Source organism: Pseudopipra pipra, chromosome 6 (genome assembly GCF_036250125.1).
Source record: "Pseudopipra pipra isolate bDixPip1 chromosome 6, bDixPip1.hap1, whole genome shotgun sequence".
Taxonomy (NCBI): Eukaryota; Metazoa; Chordata; class Aves; order Passeriformes; family Pipridae; genus Pseudopipra; species Pseudopipra pipra.
The window spans coordinates 28147182-28174183 of NC_087554.1; the positions used below are offsets into that span (position 1 = coordinate 28147182).

Below are 27002 nucleotides of genomic sequence, written 5' to 3' on the forward strand. Positions count from 1 at the left end.
TATTCCCCAAAACAGTAGTTGATTCTCTGTATCTTCTGTTTTCTAAATACTTATACATATTTTAATTTTGGCCTTTTTAATTTAGTTTCTCTTTTTTACTACATCAAAGTCAACACAAAAGCTTAATTAACTCTGAGCGTTAGTTTGTTGATATCCTCTCCAAATGCACATAATTTTTTCTACAGGAAAGATGAAAAGAATTTAACAGAAACCAGAAAAATCAGCGAGGACACTGTGAAATCAAGACATCTGCTCAGAAAGGGCTATGACTTTATCCTCAGCTTGATTTGATACTGTCTTGATTGACAGCCAAATGTATTCTTTAAGTTTTCTGTTGGTATTAGTTAAAACATGTACTGACATATATCCATGGAATAGCTTAAAAATTAAGACAGCAAACCTTTAGCATTTTTCACACTGTAGCATGATATCCTGACTGTGACAATCTCCAGCCACCTAGCTAGGGACAGGATTTGAGCTACTGCCTCAGCATCCTCACTGAAAACAAAAACAGAAATCAGATTTTAGTTTAACACTCACAAGAATCACCTGAACTTTAAAAACAGAAGACACAATTAGATCCAAACACATTAACTCAGTATTTGCTGGGCTTTACTGGCTTTGTACATTTTGAGCAAACAGCACAAAATGAAGTGTTAGGCTAAATACCAAATCTAGGTACTTTCTCATTTGATATCAACTCCAAAGAATAGCCAATCAAAAAATGCCTTTTTTTAAAAATAAAAAACTGACTGCCAAAAGAAGTATATTTGGCTGAATAATCAATAAGGAGATATGCAGTCTTTTATACAGATTAGGAAGCTCAAACTAAGTTTTCCACCCAAAAATTTGAAAACCCAACCAGTCCCAAAATAATTTTTATTTTTTTAATTAAAAATTACGCAATCTGGTATTTCACCTGTTTATTTTTTGAGCCTGCAATGGAACGATAGGAATCACAGTATTGCACAGAGATTTGCAAAGTGGACAGAGATACTCTCCATTCTCCAAGTCAAATATCTGTTCAACGTGCAGACGCTGTCGAAAGTTCAGCTGCATTGCTTCGAAGTATCTGCAACATTGAAAAGGAAATTACTAGGAAGTGGAATGGCTCAAATGCAACATGAAAACAAATGTTCAAAGTGTTATTATACAGCAAACACTTATTCAAGAGAAAAAACAAGTCTCTTGTTGGATGTGAAAATAATAAAATCTTTGAGCACATAGATAAACTTGCGCAGAGATGCATGGTATACCACTGATGGAAAAACGATGGCAAGTTTCCCTTGCCTATAAAATCCTTTTAAATTTCATTAACACTTTACAGATAAGCTGTCCTTACATTTTCTACTCTTCCCTCTTATCTTCAACACAATGAAATGTTGTATCTAATATCTCTCATATGCAACTCATTACAGTAAATCTGAAACAGGAATTGCACATATTGTTATTTAACTTTAGGAAAAAATACTGGTAACAATTCATGAATAATTTATCAGCTACTCTGCAACGACTGAGTCTCATGACAAGACAATGAAACTGCAGCCTTCCTATAACAGGAAGAGAATTTATATTACGATATCGCATTTCAACTATTTTAAACTCAATAGGAAACTAAGAAATAACTATGATCTTTTTACAGGTTTCGTTATAATTCTGCCCCTTCACTGGATGCAGTAAGCCTTCAAATTTCATTAATGTCTCAGAGGTATTATTACAAACAAAAAGATCCAGCGTTTAAATCTTCTTGTCTGAATACATGCAACTAAATTCTGTCCTAATGTTCTGACTGGGTATGTAGCAACTGAGAGACAGATATGAAATAATCTAACTTGTGCACCGAGGTAATATAAGATTTTTTTTTTTTGCTTGAAATCATACATCTTAAGGGAATAAAATAAAATCCCATTTAGGTAATAAGAGAAAATGTGTATGCAGGGACATCTGCAGAAGTTCTAATAAACACAGATTATTTAGAAATGTATTTCGTTACTATCAATAAAACAATACATTTATTTTCCTCACATTCAATCAACTATGTTTTTGCAAGCAACTACCCTTCCTTATACATCACAACTACAAGAATATTCCATTCATTTGAACTTGTACTGTTTTAGAGGGTTGGCAGTATTTTTAGGCTGCACATAGAGAAGTATGGCAGGCATCGCTGGGAGCAATATTAGTAAGTTAGAATGTCTGTTATGTAATAAATAAAAGACTATACTCAAACCTTCTGTGCCATCCCGTATGAGAAGAGCCTGTTGTCCATTTTAATCCCATTAACCCATAGAGCAAGACATCTTTTCTTAAAAAGAGCAAGGGAACTGAGCTCCAGTGTTGCACTACTTAGATCTACGCAGATGTAGATGGATCTGCCAAGAGCAGATGTATTATACTCAAGGAACATACTTCCGTATCATTTTAAGTGTGTGCACCTATTTATTCTGTACCCATGTTTTATTGTAAAAAAACTATATATACACACATATAGAAAAGTAAATGATAAGCACTAGAAGTTTAGTAAGATTTTTTGAAGTAAAATGGCACAAGTACAAACAACAAACCTCAAGAGATTGTTTATAATACACAACAATTAAGAGTAGCTGTCATTGCATGACCCAACTCTCTATCTGTTGACAATTCACCAGGATTATTTCTATTATTATTTCACACTATTTATCTTGTTTAGACCCTTGTGGAGTCAAATACAGGATGACTCTATTCTGCAAGCTAGGGAACTCAGTCTTTTAATACTGAGGCTGCATTCTAATCCAACACACTTGATCTAAATTGTGGGTCCCCCAACCTATAGAAATCTAGTAAAGTTTACAGCCATTGTATCAATTCTTTGTCCTTATCTCTTATTAAGGGTTTGTTCACCCAAATGGGAGGGGTTGCGAAAAACTACTGGTAGATTTAACCACTCTTATTCTATTCTAAATGCAAGAATCCCATCTAAAGACCCACTGGAATAACCCGGCTTCATCCTTTAAGTATTGACCTGGTGACAGACCTTCAAAGTACTGTTGCTCTTGAATGCTCACCTGTAGGAAGATTCCTAGTGGTTCACACTGGACTGCTAAAAGTAAATTCACTAGATATGGTTTCTTATTCTTGACCAGTTTTACACCATTGGTTTTATTTGCATAAATTAGTAATCCTTAGAGATTCTTCTTTGGGTCATAAAGGGCCTTAAAAACTTTTGATGACGATTTTCTTCACCATGTCAAAACACCTCTTATGCCATATTTCATTTTCAGATGAGCACAAATAGTTGTGATTCCTTAATTAAATATCCACTTACTGTACTGTGTTTTCAGTGTGCACGTAGATGATTTGGAAAATAGATTAATTTAAAAGCATTAAATGGCTGCAAATACACATCCTTACTTCTGCCAGCAGGCTGCGTGCATCACATGACCACAGCTCCCTGTGTGTGTCCCACAAGGTAAGTCAGGGTGCATGAAGAGAGGATCTAGTGTATCTAGAAAGACACGGCAGAAAGAAATTATTAAAAGAACAGTAACATCATTTCTCATCCTACTGATGGGAAGTTAACAAGAATATACATAGAACATGAACATTTTTATTTTCCTACAGTTTGCACAGTCACATTAAAACTTCATTTGGCTAACTTTTCCAGACCAATAATCCAGCAAAGTAATCACAAGACAGAACCTACTTGAATTACTGAAGGCTTCCCACTAATTACGAAGAAAGAGACAACAAAATTCAAAAGCAACAGCCAACTAGTTGAACAGCAAAAAGGGCTCTTCCCTCTCCAGGTACTGTTTCAACTTTTTTTTATCCTATTCCAGACTGCATTTCTCTCTTTTTAAAATTAAAAGCCGACAGCATGGGGTCTTGAAATTTTTTTTTCTTTTGGCCAAAAAGAGAAGAAAAATGCAAAAAAGTCAGTACTAAATTTCCCTTATACTTCTATTTATTTTCTTCTTTCCCTTAAGTAACTGACCAAAAGTTCTATCATGTTTAATCAACTGCTACTTACAAAGAAATTGTGGTTGGTCTTTGTGTTCCCTGCTACCAACATGTTACTGCGCAAATCTAACTCTTGTATTTGTATAATTTTCTTGTATTCATTTTTTTTTCATTCATCAGATGATATCAGTCCTTGCTTACACTCTCCTACTTTTTTATATTGTTGCTTTTATTTCCTACACATGGGAGGAAAAAACCAAACCAAACGGAAACAAACACCCAAACCCTTTTTGGGCTGCCATACTGGCCTCTGATAATGTTCATTTATTTCCTCCATATTGGGAAAACTTGCTGTTGTACTTAAATAAACACAAACTGTGAACAGTCCTGGATTTTTTCCAGGGCAACTATTCCTACCAAACCTACATGTTCGATTAAATCTTCTTGTGAGATTGAAGCATTTTCTGATTTCCCCCAGCAACAAATCTAAACCTTCAGACACTTCTCATTTAAGTTTTAAAGCATGGATTTTAGAACAGTTTAAAAATTTTCACCTTCTTTTCCTGAAGTAGGGTAAGCCATTCAGCAATCTGACCAAACATATGAGTTTAATTAGTTCAAAGGGTATGAGCTCTAGGCACAGTACTGCTTGTAGTCTAAAAGAAGAAAAATCACATACCTCCTGAGAGTTCAAGAATTCTGCTCCTATTCTGAGTTAAGGCAGTTGATTTCTGGACACAGGCAGATAACACCATGGCAGCACTTTCCAACTTTACTTCTTGCTCCTCCTGACAAAGAATACAGGTCAAGACCTCTTTCTCAGCAACAGATGGACCTCGTTTGGGACCCAAAGCAATTTTGGAGTAATCAACTGCTGAAGACACGCTGTAAGATCGTAAGTGATACAGACAGAAAATAATCAGGTGGCTTTTTCTACATAAATTTAATTCTTCCAGGCATCTAACAAGGTCATACACTCCTAATATTTCTGGTTTTATACCACATTGCTTTACAAAATCAAATGATGACCAAGCAATGAAGAAACTCCTCAATCCTCACTAAAATGCAGTATTCTTTAAAAATAGAAAGTGGAAGCCAGCTAAGATAAAGTAACACAGTTAAATGGATTCAGACTGCAGGAAATTCAAGAAGCTATATTCAATGTAGATTGGACTAAATATATTTCAATCTTACAGACACATTAAAATTGTTTTCCATTCTTGAAGAAAACATATTGAAAATGAATGCCACTACCTTAAAACAACGCTTCGTGACACAATAAACTTCCATATATTTTTTAAATATTCCCTATTCCAAAGTTCAACAATGACTTATAAAAGACAATTTATTAAAGACCAAAGCATATGGAAGTGATCTGTGCTTTTCTTTCAGCAGCTATCTCTATTTTCCAGATTAGTTTTGTGAAGCCCCAATTACACAAAAATTGTGAGCTATATTACATATTGTTGAAGTATCTCTAGAACAGGAGCAATCCATATCAATAAAATTATAACCAACAGAAACCAAACATCTTCAGTATGAAATAAGATTTTAAAACCTAACAAACAGAAATATCAGTGATTTGAGCTACAAGAAGCATCTATTCTTCTTGAAACTTAAGCTTAAGACACATTGGCTTTCAGATTCTTTCCAAATAAAACACTTCAATTTTCATATAAGGTTGACAGTCACCTCCCAGATTACAGTGGTGTCAGCTCAGCAGGTTTCCAATGATACTTTTAAAAATGTTAATCAATATAAGTATCCACCATTTCAAGAACTGATATTTTTTATAGTTTATCTTATGTTGTCTACAAAGTGATACACTGTTCTTACATCAGCACACACGTGCTAGTTTATATATAATTCTTTAACAGAAGATGACTTAAAAGTAAATAGAGACACAAGTTTGTTGACTACAATGACACAATCTGTCCCCTGAACCTACTTATGAACTTCATGGAGCATAAAGAATTTATGTAGCAGGTAATGAACTCTTCCCACCAGAACTCTGGATGTCTTTTTTCTCACCTTTCTTCCTCCATAATAGCATCTTCTTTCCCCTGAGCCTCCAGTGTGTTTTCATACAGGAGCTTATGGGTTTCAATGAAATTCCTCTGAAGTGCAGACATCTGGGCCATTATCTTCTGACGGTGCAACCTTGCTGCTTCTGCCTTTCTCTTCCGCTCAGCCTTCTCTTTATCCTGAGTGCTCTGTGTCTTACAATAAGAGAATAAAGAAATCACAGGCAACTGAGAACATCAAAAAATGAGAAGACTCTTTCCTCAACTATAGGTATTCTAACCACTGACATCAAATTCCTTAACTGACAACGCTTTACTGCTATTTGAAAAATAAACAAAACTGAAATCTTTAAATGCGACTAGGTTAATGAACCTAGCCAGAAGACTGTACTTTTGTGGTCCACAAAAGGTCACTAGTACAACTCCTAGCCCAAAGACAAGATCAATAATACCTGAGCCATTTTAATTAAGTAATTGTCTGTTCTTAAGAAATTTTAGTGAGGTGAGCATCACAAGCCTTCTCCAGTATTCTGTTATTCTCCCCATAAGCGAAACCCGTACTGAATATTCAGTAACTTCCTTACAAAACTGAAGAAAATTTTATCTTGAACTATCGATGGCACAACAAATGTAGCAACTTTTTATGTATCTGTGTATTGTATTTTCACTATTCTTTATGGTACACTGGAAAACTATTCTTCTTCCAGTATTTACTCATCTATCATGTTTTCAAAAACTATAACCAAGGTATTTCTATGCTTTAGAAATGTAGAATTCAAAAAGCAGGCAGACTTAATTAAAACATATAGAATCTAACTCCTCCTATTCTATTATTTAAGGGACAAATTCAACATTATAAACATTGCTTCCATTGACAACACCATTACTTTTTGAGGAAATCAAACAACAACAAATTGCTCCACAAGCAGTGGAACGGTAAGAGACTAATTTCTTACCGACTCTTGTATTTTGTTTGACACCTTACCAGATACTATACGACACCTACCTCAAAAAAGAAACACAGCATATGCTGTGATAAGTTTAGAGCTATGCATGCAATGACCAGCCAAGAGATTGTTTGGCAGCAAGCTGTCGCCAAACGAAATGTGTAAGAGCAAACTAGCCTGTCTTTGCATACTGTCTAAGGGTAATGAGATTCTCTTCTGTTCAACTGCCAACTTGAAAATGGGACTGTAGTAATCTTTGAAATCTCCATTTCGTAGTGTCACTTGACCACTGGATTAAAATGTTATTTTGAGCGAAGTGCAAAGAGACTGATCGACAGAATAAATACTTAAGCCTCATGTCTTTACACAATCAGGCAAAGCAGATTAACCTCTTGACAGGGCACGTAAATTACAAGACATCACTTTAAGTGGATTGTATTTCTAATTACTGTACAATGACAATATAATAGAAAAGGTGGTCAGATCATAAAGACAAGAAATGGAAAGATGAACACAAATTACTTCCTTTACTCCCCTCAGTTGTTTCACTTAATTTGGAAGTACAACCAAACCCACACATTAGCTGCTGATAACTCCATGAAACATGTTTAGCACAAATTTCATTTATTAAAAATATTATTATTGGAACTAAAATCTTATTAGTAGACAAGATATCAGAAATCAATTTTAAAAATTCGCATTTTAGGCAACAATGAATTTAGTCTCATTATTGAAAACAACCATTTAAAACATTAAATACAAGGCTTCTACTGAACTTTTATTTTTATTATTACCTCATCACCTTTTGCAGCTTCTGAGGCCGATGCAGCTGCTACTGTTGTTAAACTAGATTTTTCCCTCAGTCTTTTCACCATGTCAAACATCTAAAAATAGAGACTTAGATGTTAAAAACAAAATGCAACTTGGCTCTTACTACAGTATAGATTAATACAATTACAATAATGCAATATATAAGCACTGGAACAGGTTGCCCAGAGAAGCTGTGGATGCCCCGTCCCTGAAGTGTTCTTGGTCAGGTTGGATGGGGCCCTGGGCAACTTGGTCTCATGGAAGGTGTCCCTACCCATGGCAGGAGGGTTGGAGCTAAATAATTTTTAAAGGTCCCTTTCTAAGCAAAGATTGACCCAGCTCTTGAAATGAGCAAAGCAAGTACAGTAACTTCTAAGCGTTAACACAGTATTCAAGAAGCCATCTGGTCTGGAGGAAAAAAATGGTGCAATACATTAAACTTCAAGAAATCATTGCAGCTGTAAACACCGGATTGTATGTGGGAATCATAACATCTTTCGTAACAGCTTTCTTCATTACTGAAATCAGATCATACTTATCTCTCCCTTGTGTACCTGCAGTATCCAATTGACTGTGTCCTTCTGTGCCTCTAACTGAGGAACTCTCTTCAATTTTTCCACAAGCATTAATACGTTCACAGCATTTAAGGCTGAGCTTCCCATTCCTTTACAAAGTGAAAAATAGAAAATGGACTTCATGTATTTACAGCCATGGACATGCCTTAAAGTATTGCTAATTATATAACACACATACATGAACACAACCTGTCTAGTTACTTTTCTCATTTAATTTCATCTGTTTATTTCATTTATATAAAGTATAATCTATCCCCTTGTAGATCAGTAATTTCTGCTTTAGAAAATCTTTGCTTAATAATTTCTGCTTAAAAAAGAATTGCTTTTCACTTCCAAGGGAAGCAATAAAGCTCTTGCAGTTTACTTAAGTTTGCTAACAGCTTAGCTTGCAAAAGTTTATTTCCATCCCACAAACTCTTATTATTACAGGAATTATTTCCTTCCTTACAACTTGGTGACTAGCTCATAGGGTTCTAGGTCCTTCTCTAACACAAGAATGCTTTAAAATTGAGACCATTCCCTTCAACAATATTTCTACTTCAGCACATTCTACAAGAAATTAATTTGCACATTTTTAGTAGGGAGACAAATACATTATAAAACCAATTTTTTTTTTATTAAATCACTTCTCTGTAAGAGCCTTCTTACAAAAATATTGATTATTTTTGCATCCTTTACATGTAAATGGGATTTTGGTTTTTCCAGTTATGCAAAACTAAAGGTGGCAAAGCATTCTCTAGCATCTAATTAATTTGAATTTATGCCTATAGTTGACATGAAGCTTCTTAAATGGAAATACGTTCCATCTAAGATGGACTTAAGATGACACTTCTCTTTGCTCAACAATAAGAAAAAATTAAAAAATAAAGTGAAATAAGAGTATTTTTCAAACTCACATTTCAAACACAACATTTTTTAAAAACTAAATAAAGGCACTTCAGTAGTTTTATACATTTATTCACATAGGAGGTATTTAAAACACACATAGATGTGATGTTTAGGAACATGGTTTACTGATGCATTTGGCAGTGGTGGGTTAACAGTTGGATTTACTCATCTTAACAGTCTTTTCCAATCTAAACAATTCTTATCTCTGTTGCACCTCACAAGTGACAATTATGTTTAGTTTGATAACGGATTTTTTTTATTTGTTCTTACCCAGTAAAGCAGAAACTCTAAATAAAATGAGAGATTATTTAGAAAATGCAGATTCCAATGCCCACTCACTAGTCTTGAGTGTAAGATTAGGAACTGCTTAGTAGGGATTTGAAAAAGAAAAAAGCACAGTCCACAGCCACTAAGTTTCTGTTTCTATTATCACTACAATAGTAAAAGAGTAACTTGCAGGTAATTCAATACTGGTACAGTTCAGGAGTACAAAAGATGGAGACAGTTTACTTAAATCCACTGCCATTTTTCAAGGATTTCTTAGTTTCCATTTCAATGGTGTTCTTGTGAAGGGAAAAGCATTTTCAGTTATGTAACACTAATACTACTTTCAATTTCTTTCCCACAAAGAGAAACACATATCCTCTTCAATATACCTGACAACTGGGAACAAAAGAAGCTAGTCCAAACCTGGTTACTTGATTATTTTTTAAAAAATATTTTATCAGGTTTTAATATAAAGCAAAAAGTAAAATCTTTCTGACTCAAATCACTGATTAATTTCTTCTAGTTTATTTATTTTAGAAAATAAAACATACGTGTTGCTTTGTGATAAAAATCAAAGGATACTTCTTCCTCTGGAGACTTCTGTAACTGCTGCTTCTCCTCCAGTAACCCTAAAGAAAGGAGATGGAGCACCTGAAAAAAAAGAGAAAAAAACCAAGTGTTATCCAATGTTAGAGATAAGGAAAACTGGTGTATATACTAAGAGCGTTTAATATAGTTCTGTATGATATACTGATTATATTCATGATAAAACACCTGAAAAAGTGCAGAGATCATATATGGTAAGTGAAATAAAAATGCCCAATAAAAATTTACTGCGTATTAGTTGCACTACAATTAATAAACTTGCACACTCTTCACAGCAGTAAAATGTGAAGCTTGTCTATATTTGGTTAATTCCATAATCCAAAAATTAGGAGGTAAGGCAAAGCAATTAAACAATCCATGCACTCTAATGAACAAAACCGATTATTTCATGTAATCTGTAAATTCAGGTCTATATATAATTCTATAAATATTAAAAAAACAACTTCCAAAAACAAACAAACCAACCAACCACCCATAAAAAACCCCTTTCAACAGTGTCAGTAATTCCTTTTTTTTAAAGCATAAAGTCACTGTGGTAAAATGAAATACTTACAAAAATTACTTTATTCCATGATTGAGGCCCCAAAGACATTTATGTGCTTACAAAGTGAAGCAACTCCAATTTCTTTAAGATTATCAAAGGGTGACTTAATTGCACATGAAGTTTCAAGACAAAGATGAGTTAAGTAGGATTACACATTGAAACAGCTTCAGTGATCAGGCAACAAAGGTAGGAAAGAAAAATAGAAAATTGGAGAATATTTCCTATTTAATATTATTGTGTACTGTGTTTTTATTTTACAATGGAGATGGATAATTAGAAATATTTTCTTCATCAGTAAGATTTATAAAAGCAGGTTTGGGAACAAAAACTAAATCCTTATCATTCGAAGTTACCTTTACGTATTTTAATGGTATCATAAGCAGTTAACACGGTCAGTACAGGAATGGCCATAGCAAGATGACTAAGGCTGACCATACCATTTGAATCATAGCCTCAGTCCACAAGTGGGTTTCCAGTTCCACTGCCCTCTGAAGAAGTGTCCGCAGGATGTGCATCATAACATCACAGTTCAGAATCCTCACCACGTTGCTGAAGGCAGGACTGAAGTCTGGAGGAGGAGGTGGTGGCAGTGCTAGAAAACAGAGATGTGCAAATATATTACTGAGCTGGCATTCCACCCAAGACTGCAGGCAAAAAGTAGAGAGCACAAAAATACTACTTTCAGTGAAGAAAAACTGGACTTTTGAATTAATAAAACCACGACAAACACAATTGTTCACCTAAGACAGCTGTCATCTTTAGCAAAGCTAAGTACTTATATAAACCACAACTAAGTACTTACATAAACCAAAATTAAGTTCTTATATAAACCACAGGCAAGCTAAGCTAAACGATCGATCACAAGTACTTAGTTGTATCTGTAAATGCAAATCTTTAATACTTTGCACTGTCTTATGATTTATGTATCACTATTAAACATATAGTTTGTGTTTTGCTTCAGATATAACGTCTTCAAGTCATTAAACAAAAGTGAGCAGTAGAGCTTCCAAAGTCTCATACTACAGTGTCACATGTATGGAGCTCTACATTCTTTCTTCTACAGGGGAATTCTGATCATTTCTAGCTATGTACATTTTCTGAGTTAATACTGAAACTGTGTGATGTGGTAGCTTCTCCTAGAAGCTACCTGGAATCTTAGCATTTACTAACAGCAGCTTATTTAATGCCACAGTCTTTTCCTACCTGGAAGCACTGACTTAAGTCTTCTTTTGGCACCTGGATGCCTATTTTCAGAAAACCTCTGTGAATGCAGTGTCTCTAACTATCAATCTTTTGACAATTTAGACTGAATGAATTATAACAAGTTACTGACAAAGACAACACAGTCACATAAGAGAATATGCAGGAAGTGCTTGCAACAGAACATGTAGCCTCAGGGGAACACACATCAAATGTAAACAGTTATCCTTTTATTTTGGAACTGCACTACCCAATTATATGAATGTGAGTTTCTGACAATTACATGTAAATAACTGCATTTTTTTAAAGTTCTACAAAACCAATATCCCTGATAATGTCTTAGAGTTGCCAAAGTGAAAAGGGAAGGCAGGAATTCTGAAGGTGCTGCTGAAAATGCGTCAACTGTATAAATGAACAGTGGAGGAAGAAACCAAAAGTCACTCAAACCCCTTTTTCCCCTCTCATTAGTTTTCAGCTGTAATAATCCTCTGAGTTACTTAAACTGAAAGAAATATTTTTCCAAAAAGAGTGTGATTTCCAATTCAACTGTGTCCCTCCTAAATGACAATGCCAATGTATTCTTTTTCAGTTCCACAGTTTTTCAACTGAAAGGAACCTCAAGCAAATAAAATTCATAAGAATTAATTTTAACCATCTTAGGTATGAAATGCTATAGTGCCTGTGATCATACACAAAAATCAAAATACACTTTAGAGTAGCAAGTAAAGATTAAGGTATTCAACTGAAAGGGCAACCTGGGAAGAAAAAATAGTTACATCTGTTGCAACTCACAAAAGCAGGTGATAGTTGATTTTATTGAATTGTTCGTTGTACTTATTTGTTCAGCTTATCAAATCTTCCTCAAGACAACTCAATTAATGCTTGTGACTTGAATGGGTAAAAGTAGACTCGAAAGGGAAATAATATTTGTGTTACAATAGAAACACAGGGGTTTATTGTTTTATGTATTCATAGCTTATAAAAAAAATTTATTTATTAAACTTTAAAGTCTCATTCTTGTATTACAGAATGGATATGAGCACTAGTTCCTGCAACAACCTAATCTACGTGGCATTATTATTTCTCAACATTGAGCTAAAGAAAATACTCATTAAAAAAAAAAACTAGAAACTTTTGCCTCTTTGTTACTTCACCATAAAAACTCTGAGCTGTGCATGGGTTTATCAGTGGGTACTACAATCTGTTTGTTTGTCTGTATGGAAATTAAACCAAAAATTTCTAAACTCCTATTTTTGTCTTAGATAAGTAAAAACGATAAAAGAAATGTCAGGTGCTAATTAATTACAATTACTACAATAACAACAAATCTAAGATGAACTCAACTATCCACAATTAAGTCACAAGACATCTCCCAAAGCTCTTTATACACATACACGTACATACACTACCAAATTATCACATTTTTTGAGTCATGAGTTTCAAATTTTTACCTTCATCCCTGTTTTCTTGTTTTCTTCTTTTCTTTTGCGTATGCTCAGCCTACAGAAAAAGCAGTGTCGTTGTATCAGCACCTCTACAGAAGTACACAATGAAAGCATGAGAAACCCTACACTAGAAATCTGGCAAGATATATAGTGAATACCTGGTTGTCTAACTAGAATTTTATCTGAAATCTGTTTAACAACATCGCATTTTGCATTTAAATTTGTAGTAGAGATAAATAATTGGACACATTTGCTTCCTCAATAGGAGTTACAAAAGCAAAGTTTGGGGTTTCCTAATACAAAGGTAATTCTTATCATATTTTGTTCTTAGCATAAAGAGTTAACAGAGTTAATACAGGAGTCACCATAGGGGAAACACTAATGCAAACCAAATACCAATTGCAAACAAAATACTAATGCAAACCATTGTCAATTTGTATTGACAATCTTAACTTCATTAAACGTTTAAAGTTTGCAGCGTATACTCTTTACTGAGTCAGTTCCTTTACATTCCATTGCTTCCTTTGATACAATAAAATTCTTTAGACATTGATAAGTGTATGCTATTTCTTAACCTTTGAGAGTGAATCTTACACTGCTTACCTTGCTGTGCTGGGTCTTAGTATAGTGATAAAAGAACATATTGAATTCCTTCAAGCACTCATCTTTCAGTTCATAAACTCCATGGCCAGAGACACCTGGTTTCCTTATAGAGAAATATTTCATGACATACAAATTAGTAATGTATGTTCAGCACATCTTTAAATGTAAACAAACCAATAACACAATTTATTTTCTAATGCAAGTGCAATAGTGATGGTTACTTCATTAACTTACAAAAAGCGGGGAGTGAGTACATTTATCAGTCCTTAATTTTCAAGACTGTTTACTACTGTTAATTCCTAGAGCAGCAAACCATATCTAGTCTATACTTCATCTAAAGTACACAATATAGCCTCTGAAAATTCTTTTAAACTTTATGGTTTAGAATTTCAGACACTGGATGTTATTGTATAAAATTCATTCCAAACTACAAAACAAGGAATACAAACAGCTACTTTCCAGTGAGATTTTTTTAAACTATCCATATAATTCTCAAAGTAAAATGCCTAGGTACATCTATAGTTGTTCTTAATTAAACATAAAAAAGCAAGTCATATGAAATTTAAAATAAAGTATATTATAATAATTAAAACAAGATAATTTTCTTACAAAAATAGCAGACATTTGAACTAGTTTTTCTCAACTACTACAATTGATAGTTCTATATTTGCATGCACATACATATGCACACGTATACAAAATTAACTTCCACCTGAAAATAATGGAAAGTTAGCAACTAAGTAACATTTAAATCAATTGTTAGATGGCAATTGTCAAGGGTACAATGAGAGTTGTTAATGTTCCTAGCCATCTTTGGAAAAAACAACAACAACAACAAAAACCCAAAACCCTTTTGAACATTCTAGGACATGAGACTACTAAACTCCTGAGACTCCTCAAACTGAATTTGAGGAAAAAGGGTGGCAAAAGGAGAGAAGCAGCAGTACCCTAGGATAATCCATACACTTTTCTTTCCTATGCATACTTGCAAACATATACTTCAAGACAGCAAAATATTAGCTGAACAGAGTTCAGCTTGTTTAACCCACATAATCTAAGAGATCTTACTTCACATACAAGCTACTTATGAAACAACATTAAGAACTTACTTAAATGTAGCCACTTTATCAATTACATTCTCCAAGCCAGTTTCATTGTTCTCCTGGTAAAAAATTTAGTTTGGAATAAATATATAAATATCTTCAGTATTACGCTATATGTAATAAAAATAGGTAAACAGATTTAGATAATTCCCTAATTCATGAATTAATATATTTTGCACGCTGTTAATCAGAAAGCAGAAATTCATAATTGATAAGTTCCGAGGAAGTATCAAAAATGGATAATATTTTCAGTTAATCATGTAAAACTTTATTAATAATCGAGCTGATCTCTAGAAACAGGGCAGTGCTCATCCAAACTCAATGGAGGGAAAAATGGAGGTTCAGTTATTTTAAAACTGTGAATGTGGATATTATGATAATATTCCAGGGTATTTAATTTACAGTAAAACTGTAGCTTTTTTGCATTAACTGCCAGCCCTGAAAACTTGCACAGACTATAAAATCTAATCCACACTCTGCTTTGCTTGAATTTTCAGCAATTGGAATAGAACGACCGGGAAATCTGTGTTTTCAAATAGACTTGTACAACACCCGACTTTGAACTGATCTGCACAGGTTTAAATGATCAAAATTATAGGATCAAATTTACTGATGGCACATAGGGCTGAATGGAACTCAGCCCCATGGTCCTATAGGGCCAACACAGAAAGTTTTAAAACTTTTCTTTTTGAATCTAGGAGAACTAGTAGGACAAGAGGGCACGGTCTTAAGCTGTGCCAGGGGAGGTTTAGGTTGAATATTAGGAAAAAAATTTTTACAGAGAGAGTAATCAGACACTGGAATGGGCTGCCCAGGGAGGTGGTGGACTCTCTGTCCCTGGAGTTTTTTAAGATGAGACTGGATGTGGCACTTAGTGCAATGGTCTAGTAACCACGGCGGTAGTGGATCAATGGTGGGACTTGATGATCTCAGAGGTCTTTTCCAACCCGGTTGATTCTACGATTCTGTGAACTGTATCTGAATATTCTAAAGAATTCCACCTCTTAATCAAAAAATGTAAGTCACATACAAGCCTTTCCAGATCCATCCATACTTGAAATTATGACATTTACCATCAGTAACGTGTGTAAGCCACTTTGTCATGTTATTTTGTAATTCTGAAACCAACGTTTAAGCTTTTAATCAGAAATAAAATGCCTCCATATTAAGATAAGAAAGCTAAAGAAGAAAGACAAACCAAGAAAAAGTAAATGAACGGAAAAAGTAAATAAATCAGAACTCACATTTTCAGGCAAAGACTTAGTAATTGCACTGTGAGCCATTGGTTCAATACATAACAGATGGATGATTTCTCTCATTATAACATCTTCTTTTGTCACATTGCTGATTCCAGGAACATATCTTTCCCCTGTCAGAGTGAATCAAAAGGAGAATGGCAAATATAACAGGTATAAAGCAAATGTGAATTTTCTGCAGCGATAATGCTATTGCTGGCATGTTTCAGTATTTCCATTTGTCAGAAACCTGTCCCAACTATATGAGAGTGAAAAAGCCTAGCTTCCTAATAAAATGGGCCAAGATGGACTTTCTCTTCAAATCCTACTTTAATGTCAATTATGATGTTATTTAACAACCTTTTTCACTATGCAACCCCTATTGTTTCCAGTTGACAAATATTTGTGTTACTGAATCATATATTAAAAATAGGCACTCTCCAGTATACTCTCCATACCATCTATGTTAAAGAAAGTCATCAAGCTGATTTTATCAAATTAATAATCTATTACTACAACAAGAGAACTGAAACTTACCCACAACATAGATGAGAATCTGTAGCATCTCTTCTATTAAAATGTTATATTGTTTGATTAAATCCTACAAGAGTTAGAGAAATCAGTTTTAAAAAAAAAGCATAAAACTGCAGGAAAATCCGTCAAATGACACTGAGCTCAGCCTTCAGATCTACTAATTCAGTGAAGCACCATACTGTAAGAAGAAACTTCCAACAAGCCGGAAAAAGTGTCTGCACTTGTAGAGGAGGTTTTACTCAGCAACTGAAGTGCAAGACTCACAGGCAGGAAAAGAAACAACAGCTAAAAAAGTATGGGTTATATCAAAGTTCAAGCCTCAAGAAGTAGCTTAACAACCTAAGAAACTTCCAGCCAAAATAAAAGCACGTGACATAGCCTAAGAGACATGGAAATTTTATAGTGAAGTTATTTACATGGATTTTGGTAGACGCTCTATGAAATAACGGTCAAAGGGAGCAAAACCTGTTTGCTAATTTTGAGTAAGCCTCTACAAATTCCAAATACAAAATCATTTGTCTAACCACTAGCTCCGGTGTTTACTGAGTTCTGGTGTGGTCATAAAAATGCAGCTATCAACAGAAGCTAGTCTGTCTTAGTAATGTTTTGTATACTCAAAGCTGACAAACTACCCATCAGGAAAACTTGCTACTTACCTGATCTTTGGTGGGTTTGATCTTTTTGAAAGCATCAGCAAGCTCGTATCTCTGCAGCATCAACAGGAGGAACTGGTTTGGATCCATAAGAGATGCACCTATCTATCAAAAAAACCAAACTAATAAGAACATCAGTTACTATTACAGTTATTCAGTCATTAAAAAAACCCTGCCTTTCACCAAGACAAAAAATTTAAAATCATACGAATTTAATTAATATAAATTTTAAAAATTACATTTTTTTAAAATTCCATGAAAGTTTTATAAGACAAGAAAGCAATGATTCAAAACATTATACCTGGAGCATGATGATGTCTTTATCATACATCTCTTCTCTGCATTTAACGTCTTGATAATAGAATACCTGAGAAACAGGAAAACGCACTATCAAATATGCACCAGTTAATCTCTGAGGCTTTTTTAAACTGTACCACATCATTACTGAGAAAAGTCCATATTTCTTTCAAAATAAATGTGTACTTTGACGGAAGTGCTAAATGGTTTTTCACCTATGCAGAGAAAGCCTATGCCATACTTCATACCCCATTCCAAGAGAACATAATTCTAATGGCTGCTACTGATTAAAGTAGAAAGATCCTCCTTCTCCCCCAGTTCTCAGAAAGACAATTCTACAGGGTGCTACCAATATTTACTTTGACTTCACCAAAGGGTCCCATGCAAAATCAGCAGAGAATTTCTGCCATCAAAGGAACAAACAAAAAAAACCAAGTCAAGCCAAAGCAGGTAAATGCAAGGCTAGACTCTTCCTTTTATGTTTAGTTTTGCAATAAAAGTCCCAAGTATTAGAAAATGTTTGTATGTCCAGCTATATGGCTCTCAAAACAATGATACTGAAATAGTTTAACTTTTGCATGTAATAATTTCCATACACCAAGAGAAACTTCTAACAACAGTACTAACAGTACTTATGCAGTGATTATGAGATCTGAAAGTAGCTTACAAGTAGACACTGGTCACATCACTACTGTTTCAAAGAGTAAGAAACAGTCATAACAGCAATGAAAATACTTATCTAAGGCAGGGTAGAAGGAGGCAAGCCATTACTGAAGCTGGAAATAAAACCAAGTAATCTAAATTCCCACCTAGAAACCTTTCTATTTAGTGTAGGAGTGAGCCCTGTGACCCCTCTCTGCACTGGATGAAACCATCCCTGGGAGCATGACTGAGAAACCTTTGAATACACCTTAGGACCAACTTGCCACTGAATATGGTAAGGGAGTACCTGGCTTATCAGAGAGAGTCCATTCCTTCTCCACATCTCTGCAGCAACCTGAGCCACCAAGACAAGACATCGCAAAGGATATTCTACTAGCAGCTCCACTTGAAATTCTTCCTAGAATTTAAAAACAAAAAAATAGAAAAAAGAAAAAATCAACTAACAATAAGTCTGTTCATGATTTCAGAAGGGTAAGTTCTACTGAACAAAGACATATTGACAGCTGCAAAATAACTTGTATGTGAGCCATGAAGGTTACAGGATATAATTTTAAGCTTTTTCTTCCCAGAGCATAAATCACAAGAAGCATTTGAGGGGAAAAAAAAAAAAGAAATCTTACAGGAGAAACAAACTCGTGCAATCTTGAGATGGCTCCTGTCTTGCTTAATCGTACATGAAGACCTACAAAAACCAACAGGAAGAAAAATTAGAAAATAAATCAAAATTAGTGAAGGTTCTCCTCCAACTCTTTCTAAAAGTTAGCTAAATCATCTACATCTCAGAGAACTGCAGAAAAAAGTCAGTTTATTTAGGAGACTTCACAGTTTACTTTTTTTTTGAGAAAGAAGATCTACATTATCACAACAGTTCTCACCAGTCTACTCATTGAGTTAATTAACACCATTTAAACTGAGTTGCTAAATAGTATTAGCAAAATTTTTATTTCACATTTAAATCACATGTCAGTAGTAAATGAATTTCAAGACTACAAGGCTTAACAGATGGTATCTTGATATCAAATGATGTGATAAAGAATCTACAGCTTAATAGTATATGATTTGTTTTCTACAGAAAGTGGTGATCACCCACTGCTGTGGTCCTTTGTATTGTGACTGGAAATCTGTCCTGGCATGGTGCAAACATATGTCTTTTAGGAGGAGCATTTTAACAGTCCTAAGATATACATGGCTGGAAAATAAATTTGAGATACAGTAATAATGAATATTCATTTAGACAAAGCAAGTAGAAAAATAGAAACAGAACCACATAAATTCAAATAATCCAGAGAAAACTGATGATGACATTATAAAGGGAAAATTTTCCTTCTTGTCTTCTTTCTCTCTCTCCTGTTTAAAAAAAAAACATTTTCCGGCCTCCATGGCAAATGTTTTTTTCAGAAAAACTTTCCCGCAGTGGGACACATGAAGAACACATTTGCCTTATCACAAGAATGTCAGAAAGTCAGAGAGCAACTCATCTGTGAAACACTGAATCCAAATGCCCTTTGGAGTAAAGAAATACAGATGGATGATAAACAGAATTTAAAGAGCAATCAAAATACACCACCTACCAGCAAGAGTCCTTGACAGTGGCAAATGTATGCTGACAGGATCTGCAGACACTCTGTAAGGTCTGCTCTCCAGGGTATGGCCACATAAGTGAAACATTGTCTTTTCCCGAGAGCGACCATTTGTGCTGCACCTCATCACAGCTTTATGGCATTCTCTGTAGGCCCTGAGCAACAGCTCTTCCTAGAATTTAAAGTAAATGCATACGTTATATTTACAAATCATGCAGTCCATCCTTTCTCTCTTTGTCACACCGTAGATTAATTCTCTCAGACTCATTTTTTTGTGAAAACTATATTGAACAATAGTGAGCTATTTAAAAAAGCTGCTATTTAAAAATCCCCGAGGAATATTCACAGAAGGCACGCTTGTAAGAATCCCAGGAAACTGATATACTTACATCAGAGGCACACCACTCCTGGAACATCAAAAGAATGTTCTTGAGCTGCATCTGTATAGCAATAGCTGCTTCCCAGTCATGGTCCACCTCAATGTGCTGGCCAATCTGTCTTTTTATCTCTTCCATTCCCTGAAATGGAGATTTCACAAAATACTCAAGCTAAATCAGTGATCACAGGCCTAAAACAACACAAAATCCCACAAGCAAATGGTAAAATCCAGGTTGTTTGGATACATGTAGCTAAAACTGGTATTATTTCTGTAAAGTAAACAACTTTCTCACCCACCGAAGACAGAGACTGAAGAATTTGCCACCGTAATTGCATGTTTATATCCACAATATTGTTATGGACAAAAAGAGAAACAAACAGAAAAGCTGTAATACCTCTACAATAGAATATTAGAAAGAAAATTTAAATGCACTGTACCTGCATGCAAGCTAGAATCCTTAGGAAAGAAACAAATCCTTCCAAAAAACGCTCCCTCAGGCGGTCTGTCCATAATGTAGGCTTGCTGACTAAGACATACCTGTCCCCAAAGAAAACATTATCATCCTTAGCCAGACTTCTCTTCTGCTTATGCTTGTATTTCAAGTGTTTTTTTGGTTTAATACAATCAACCGCATTGTCACATTTACATCACCCTCCCCACCTCAAACTACTCAGAAAACTTTCACCAAATACTAGAGTTGCTAGTAGTTTGGTGTGACTCTATAATTTGAAATTAACAGGTTTTTTAAATTCCAAGGTATTTGGGGTGGCTTGCTTTTACATTACTCAATTTATTAGACTAATTTGGTACCTGTATGAGTAGAAAATCCTATGCAGATAAGGATTATACAGCTTTCTCAGAATGACAATGAATAGGAGCTGAATTTCCCATACTTAGATATATTTTATTTATTAATGTATTATATGCAATTGTGTCAGTAAAAATCAAAATATGCCTTTATAGAATAAAATTTTGGTATTTTAAGTTTTCACTGAAAAAAAAAAAACATTAAAATTTCATGTGTGTTTTTGAGGGATTTGGTTTGGGGTTTGGTTTTAAAGCAGTTTTATCATCAGTTTCTGAATTGAAACACCTCATCCTACTACCAGTTTTCTTAAAATTGCTCCAGCATCTCAGCTTTACGCTTACCTGAGGTCATATATTACTGCATATACCCGATTCAGTTTGTCCTGACTGTAGCCTTGGAAGTTGAACTTGTCATTTTTGTCTAGGTACTCTGGAAGCACTTCTAGGAGTGTCTCTGTAATGGTGCTGATTACATTTTGCTCTTCAATAAGATGTCGGGCCTGCAAGAAGAAAATGAAAATTTTTTCTTCCTACTATTTTGTTGAAGAGAATTGGCAAAATACTTTTTCCTTTGAATTCAGTCTTTCTGATTAGAAATTATTTTAAGCATTTGCAAAGAGTCCAAGATAAAAAAGCCTCAGTATTTATTATGTAGGAATATAGCTGCTATCGACTGTATGTTTGTTCAACTCTGACAGCAACTATATAGAATGGATATGTGTTTTTTTCTTGAAAGATCATGTAGGAAAGAACTTTTACATTAATATTTTAGGCAAGAAACACATAATCTTTAAAACCTACAGGTATATTTCCACATACACAGAGAATTTAACATATTTCACCCCCACAAAAAGACATTTAACCATTTTCTACTCCCTTGCCCCGTTTTTAAGGTTACATAAGAAGGTAAACGTGAATAGTAAATAAATACAGAGAGTTAATGCAGACTATGATGTGCCTAAAACTTATACTTATTTGCATTCCCTCTATGTTCTGTAATGAATTTTCATATCAACTCAAGCTCCTGCTTTCATACAGGCCTGTAACAAATCCCCAAATCATTCATATTCAAACTCAGCAATGCATAAAGACTCTGCCAAGAACAACAGTCTGCAAAGGTGGTACTGCTAGCAATTCTCAAACTTGTTTTGCATTTCTTGCAGAGACAGGCTGTACATACCAGAGTGGGTACAGTGAACATCTGAACTGAGAGTGCTGTCACAGAGAGAACTCTGTCGTGATCATCACTAATGTATTCCTTTTGCAATGCCTTGTAATACTAGAAAAAGATAATATTGGGGACATTAAACCAATGTTAATAAAAATGCTTACTTTTTTATTTACAAGAATTACATCTCAATGTCCTCTTCCTACCTAACAGAAGCAGTTTAGACTACAGAAACAGTACAATGCACCAAAGCAATTCAGTATAGGCCCCACTGTCTTAATACTGAAGATAAGCACAAATTTAACTGATTTGTCAGACTGGAACCAAAATTTTTTTTCTCCTACAACCAATATTCCCCAAGAAAAGATATTTAATATCTGAAAAAAAAAATCCATATAGACATTAACTTATTATAAAACAAATCTTCCTCCTGCAGTGAGCTGCATGGATAGTTATTCAACAGCTGTCTATAAAAGACATGTACAACAAGTGACACAAGTCTTTTTTGCTTTGTTTCAGTCCAGAGAAAACCATAACATCGTCTTTATCAGAATTAAAAGGTCTCACCTTAAAAGTAAAAACATTTTGTCTTACGTTTTGTATATTTATGAACTATTGTATCTAATTTTCAAAAAGAAAGGGCAGTTTCAGTTCCAGTTCACCTGTTGTGTCAAAAAAATACATGGAATACTAACAGCATTCAAATAAGTATGTATACCTACATGATTCTAAGGAACAAACCAGTGACATGGGAATTAATTAACTGCATTCTATAAAGGCTGAGCTGGTTATTAAAGCTCTGCTTTTTGAAAATTCATTATTTATATTGAAACAATTTTCAGTTTGGGGGGAAATTTTACAAAGCTAGTACAAATTCATAGTATAAAAACTAAATAACCATTTACCTTCACAAATTCCACAGCAAAAAGTTTTTTGTATTCCATTTCCATGAAAAAACTACTGAAGATAAGCTCATGGAGAACCTTTCTTGCCCCTGCAAAAAGCCAACACAGTGCACGTCACTTTGTCATACTAAAATGCAGTTTTTTGTGGAAAAAAGGAAACAATTACTAAACTATAATTAAAAATCTTTACAAGTCTTGAAATGGTTACAAAGTATATGAGGAAAGTTATTCTTTTTTTCTGTTTTTGACATTTATCATTACGCATCTAAAACACTGAGTAAGCACCAAGTTACTCAAAGGCTACATCTTGTGAAAAGATTTTTCTTTTCATACATAAAGCAGGAAAAATTGAGGGGGCAAATATATAGCACAAATATCAATTAGCTCAGCTGTAAAAATAAAGGCTGTATAAAACCCATAATATAATTACTATGAAGAAATGTAATTCTACCTGCTTAGCACTTACTCTTATCCATTTGTTACACACACATGAAAAATTAATTTGCCTCTTCCGTTTAGAGAAACATGGATACACAAACCTTTATGAAGTTTTGCATCCCATAGCATCAACTTGCTTATAAAGCATGGCTTTTCAGATCCAGCTTCTTCTTTGAGACATATTTGACAAAAGATCTGGCGAAAGTCACCTATAGGGAGAAAACTATTCATTTGTACAAGAATGGTTTGATAATTAAATTATATGGCCCAAGAAAATGAGAACTACAGAATTCTGTTCTTTAAAAGAAGAAAAAAAGAAGGCACTTCAGTATGAATTATTTTTAACAATGTTTTTTCTCAATGAATATACTCCCACATACCCTTTCCTTTACTAATTTCTTCCAAATATTCTTATCTGATTAATTTAATAAATCCTGTGATGCATAAGAGTATTTTAAAATTAAAATCGTTTAGACAGTTTTGCAAAGCAGATCCATAAGAATTCACTATGTCTGCACAGAAATGCACAGGCTAGGCAAGTCTAGGCTGGTCCCTGCCTTGGGCCTTGAAAGTCAGTCTTTTGTAGAAATTCAGAAATTATTTTACATTTTCTTGCACCTATCACTAAATACAGTACTTGCTGAAGCAGTTTTGGGGATCAACATTTGCAGTCACCTGTGTGTTATTAACATTCAGAAATGAAGCCTTATATTACTGATTTGAAAAGGAAAAGTGTCACGAATCAAGTTCCTGACAACCTGGAAATAAACATTATAAAATGTTTCCTGATCCATATTCTACCACATCCATAATTCTATCCTGTTTTCCAGCAAAAATGGGAAAAGAACAGGAACTACCAGATCACAAAAAAGTTCCAGTTGAGTACAGAACCTCAGGCTCTTAAAGCCTCTATGGATATAGTCCCAAACAACAAGAACAGGAATGCTTGACTTCAGTCTTTGTACTTAAAAACTCTCTTAAAAACATACTCAAGTGTCCATTGACCTACAACAATTTCCTAACCCTAAATGCTACACTCAACATGGGACACTCTTTTTAAGTTTTAGTTTAACTCATAAGCTAAAAAGGTAATGCTTAAAACCATAAAGTTTTGGGGATTTGCTGGAGCACTGGACACCAACTTGCCTGTAATCACACAGAGCTGTCAGTTGCCATTTTAGATAACGTCATGAAATTGAAAATATAAAAAACTATCCAGGAAGAAAGCTGTGGGTAAAAATCAAACTTTCACTAGAAACTTTGAAACAAACCACATAGTCAAAAACTTGTACTGACTAAAAGGACTGAGGAACTCAGACCAGTAAGAAAATACGAACGGTGAAAAAACCCACAAATTTGAAAAGAACAGAAAGCTAAAATTTAAAGCTACCGTAAAGAATTCTGATCTATGTATTTCAAGGGAAAGATTGGCAAGTGTTCAGACAAGAAAAAGATAAGAAATTCACTTTATTATCCTTGCAGAAGAGGCTAAAGCCAGATTTATCCTATCAAGAAGGAGGACAGGCAGTGAGTAGAGCTTAATCTATGCATATTTGTACTGCGAAGAGAAATTTTATAACAGCTTTAGTGTGGTAAAGCACAGGTATGAAAAAAACAGTAACAGAAATCAAAAGTACATTGATTCAGAAATCTTCTTTAAAACCATGAGCATCATCCAACACCAGAACAACGTCTGAAAGGTTAAAATACACTTTCCACTACTACATAATGTTTTCAATTAAGGCTATATTTGGCTTATTTTACTGACACTATCTAATTAATCACAGTTATCAAATCTGAAGCAGGACTTAATTCAAGCAGAGGATATATGTTTTCACTGATGGAGATGTTCTGCAGCTTTCCACCAGCACCGGGGATAGCAGCTTTTAAATAACAGGGTGTGTGATGCTGAAACGCTACTGTATTATTTATTTACTACTTAGGAGGAACATGAAAGTATTTTAATTAAGGTAATATCATATACAACGTGGCTAAAGATATTTCTGAGGGAATTAGTCATCCAAATGCTGCCATGGCATTATTGTAACAAAAATTAGTTACACTTACTTGAATAGCTCATGAGTTTGTTCAGCCAAGAACCAAGGCGCAAAGCAAACTTCTGGTGTGCCATAACATCAGCGTGCAGAACTTCCACGTGAAGTGGTCGTTGAGAAACATTTTCAGAATGCCTCTAGGAGTCAGGTAAATATTAGTACTTGTAAAATCAAGATAACATTCATTTCATTATTTATCTTCACCACCCACTATCTCTCCCAACCAAAAAAGGAAAACATTTTGATGTTTTATTTCTGAAGATATCTATCTATGTATCTATTTATCTATCCATCCCAAATGTGGCAGGATAAATTGAATTTTAAAAAGTTCACAGGCAAGTATTAAAACCATGGAAATACTAAGTTAAAGACTTTAAAGCAGACAAATAAGTCTTCGCTATTAATACTGATGAGGTTGATTTTTTTAATTAGAAAAGTATTTTAGGAAGTTACCTTAATTTCTTCTTTTGCTTCCTGACAAGAGGCATAATGTCCTGCCTTAACAGCTCTACGACCCTGTTTAAAAAAATATTGACACCAATATAAAGCAAACCTAAAATGTGACAAGTCTGACCCTTTCTATTACTTTTTTTTACATAACAGAAAAACAGAGACCAACATCACTCATAGTGCTATTAGATATCTAGAAGCATATAAAAATTAACATAGTTGTCTACAGAAAAAAGCTATTTAAATTAACAACAGAAAGCCTAGGTATGTTCATATTATTCGATAAGGAAAATTCATGTATACATTAAAACAGATGAGAACAATTTCTACATATTACTTTAAATACAAACCATATCAACTTTCTTCCTAGCACACAGTACACTCATCCTGAATTGCTTTTCTACAATCTTTCCTACAATTTCTCACCTCTGAATATGAAATACCAGGGTATATTGTAAACCTGGGTTTAATAGCTCTTTCAATAAAGCCAAGAACAGGTCCAGCTTAGACCTCAAATTCCACTCAAAGAAAACAAGAAGTATGTGCTTCCTTAGCAATTTCTCCACATAGCAGAACTTCACACCAGAAGAAAGGAAGTAACTCTGTGTTGTGGAACTGTTAAAATTAAAATGCTATAACTTAGTCCTGTACTGTAGCAGGCACTTAGTAAAATGAACAGCCTGATAAATTCTTGATCCAAAACTTAAGACTTAAATCAAAAGGAATTTTCATAAGAGAAACCTTTGAAAGTTATTCTATAAACATGCATGTATATACATTTTTTTACAAAACCTGCAACTACAGAACAAGACTTGCAATTACGTAAGACTGACCCTGCTAACTAAATACAACTAAATTTTCATTACTTGACAAAGAGAAACAAACAGA

The 27002-nt window shown here is 34.3% G+C and overlaps 1 protein-coding gene across 9 annotated transcripts in view; it reads right to left on the reverse strand.

Moving 5' to 3' along the window:
- Window positions 1–27002, reverse strand: part of UBR1 (ubiquitin protein ligase E3 component n-recognin 1) — an 88249-nt gene that overhangs the window by 38530 nt on the left and 22717 nt on the right. For 7 of the 9 annotated variants that reach the window (XR_010431278.1, XR_010431279.1, XM_064658158.1 and 4 more), the window contains exons 7-33: window positions 26118–26180; window positions 25678–25801; window positions 23712–23819; window positions 23173–23261; window positions 22280–22378; window positions 21442–21599; window positions 20730–20829; window positions 20303–20431; window positions 19905–20085; window positions 18954–19015; window positions 18620–18730; window positions 17675–17740; window positions 17377–17478; window positions 16724–16787; window positions 16196–16320; window positions 14958–15010; window positions 13849–13951; window positions 13252–13300; window positions 11038–11192; window positions 10002–10101; window positions 8275–8384; window positions 7705–7794; window positions 5971–6158; window positions 4619–4824; window positions 3391–3484; window positions 920–1072; window positions 401–498 (exon numbers count right to left, since the gene is read on the reverse strand). Coding sequence is in view for 7 of the 9 variants with exons in the window: in XM_064658158.1 (XP_064514228.1) it covers window positions 401–498; window positions 920–1072; window positions 3391–3484; window positions 4619–4824; window positions 5971–6158; window positions 7705–7794; window positions 8275–8384; window positions 10002–10101; window positions 11038–11192; window positions 13252–13300; window positions 13849–13951; window positions 14958–15010; window positions 16196–16320; window positions 16724–16787; window positions 17377–17478; window positions 17675–17740; window positions 18620–18730; window positions 18954–19015; window positions 19905–20085; window positions 20303–20431; window positions 20730–20829; window positions 21442–21599; window positions 22280–22378; window positions 23173–23261; window positions 23712–23819; window positions 25678–25801; window positions 26118–26180 (2980 nt within the window). In the remaining 2 variants the exon portion in view is untranslated. The remainder of the gene's footprint in view (window positions 1–400; window positions 499–919; window positions 1073–3390; window positions 3485–4618; window positions 4825–5970; window positions 6159–7704; window positions 7795–8274; window positions 8385–10001; window positions 10102–11037; window positions 11193–13251; window positions 13301–13848; window positions 13952–14957; window positions 15011–16195; window positions 16321–16723; window positions 16788–17376; window positions 17479–17674; window positions 17741–18619; window positions 18731–18953; window positions 19016–19904; window positions 20086–20302; window positions 20432–20729; window positions 20830–21441; window positions 21600–22279; window positions 22379–23172; window positions 23262–23711; window positions 23820–25677; window positions 25802–26117; window positions 26181–27002) is intronic. The other 2 variants (XM_064658154.1, XM_064658156.1) reach the window with 1 other exon arrangement.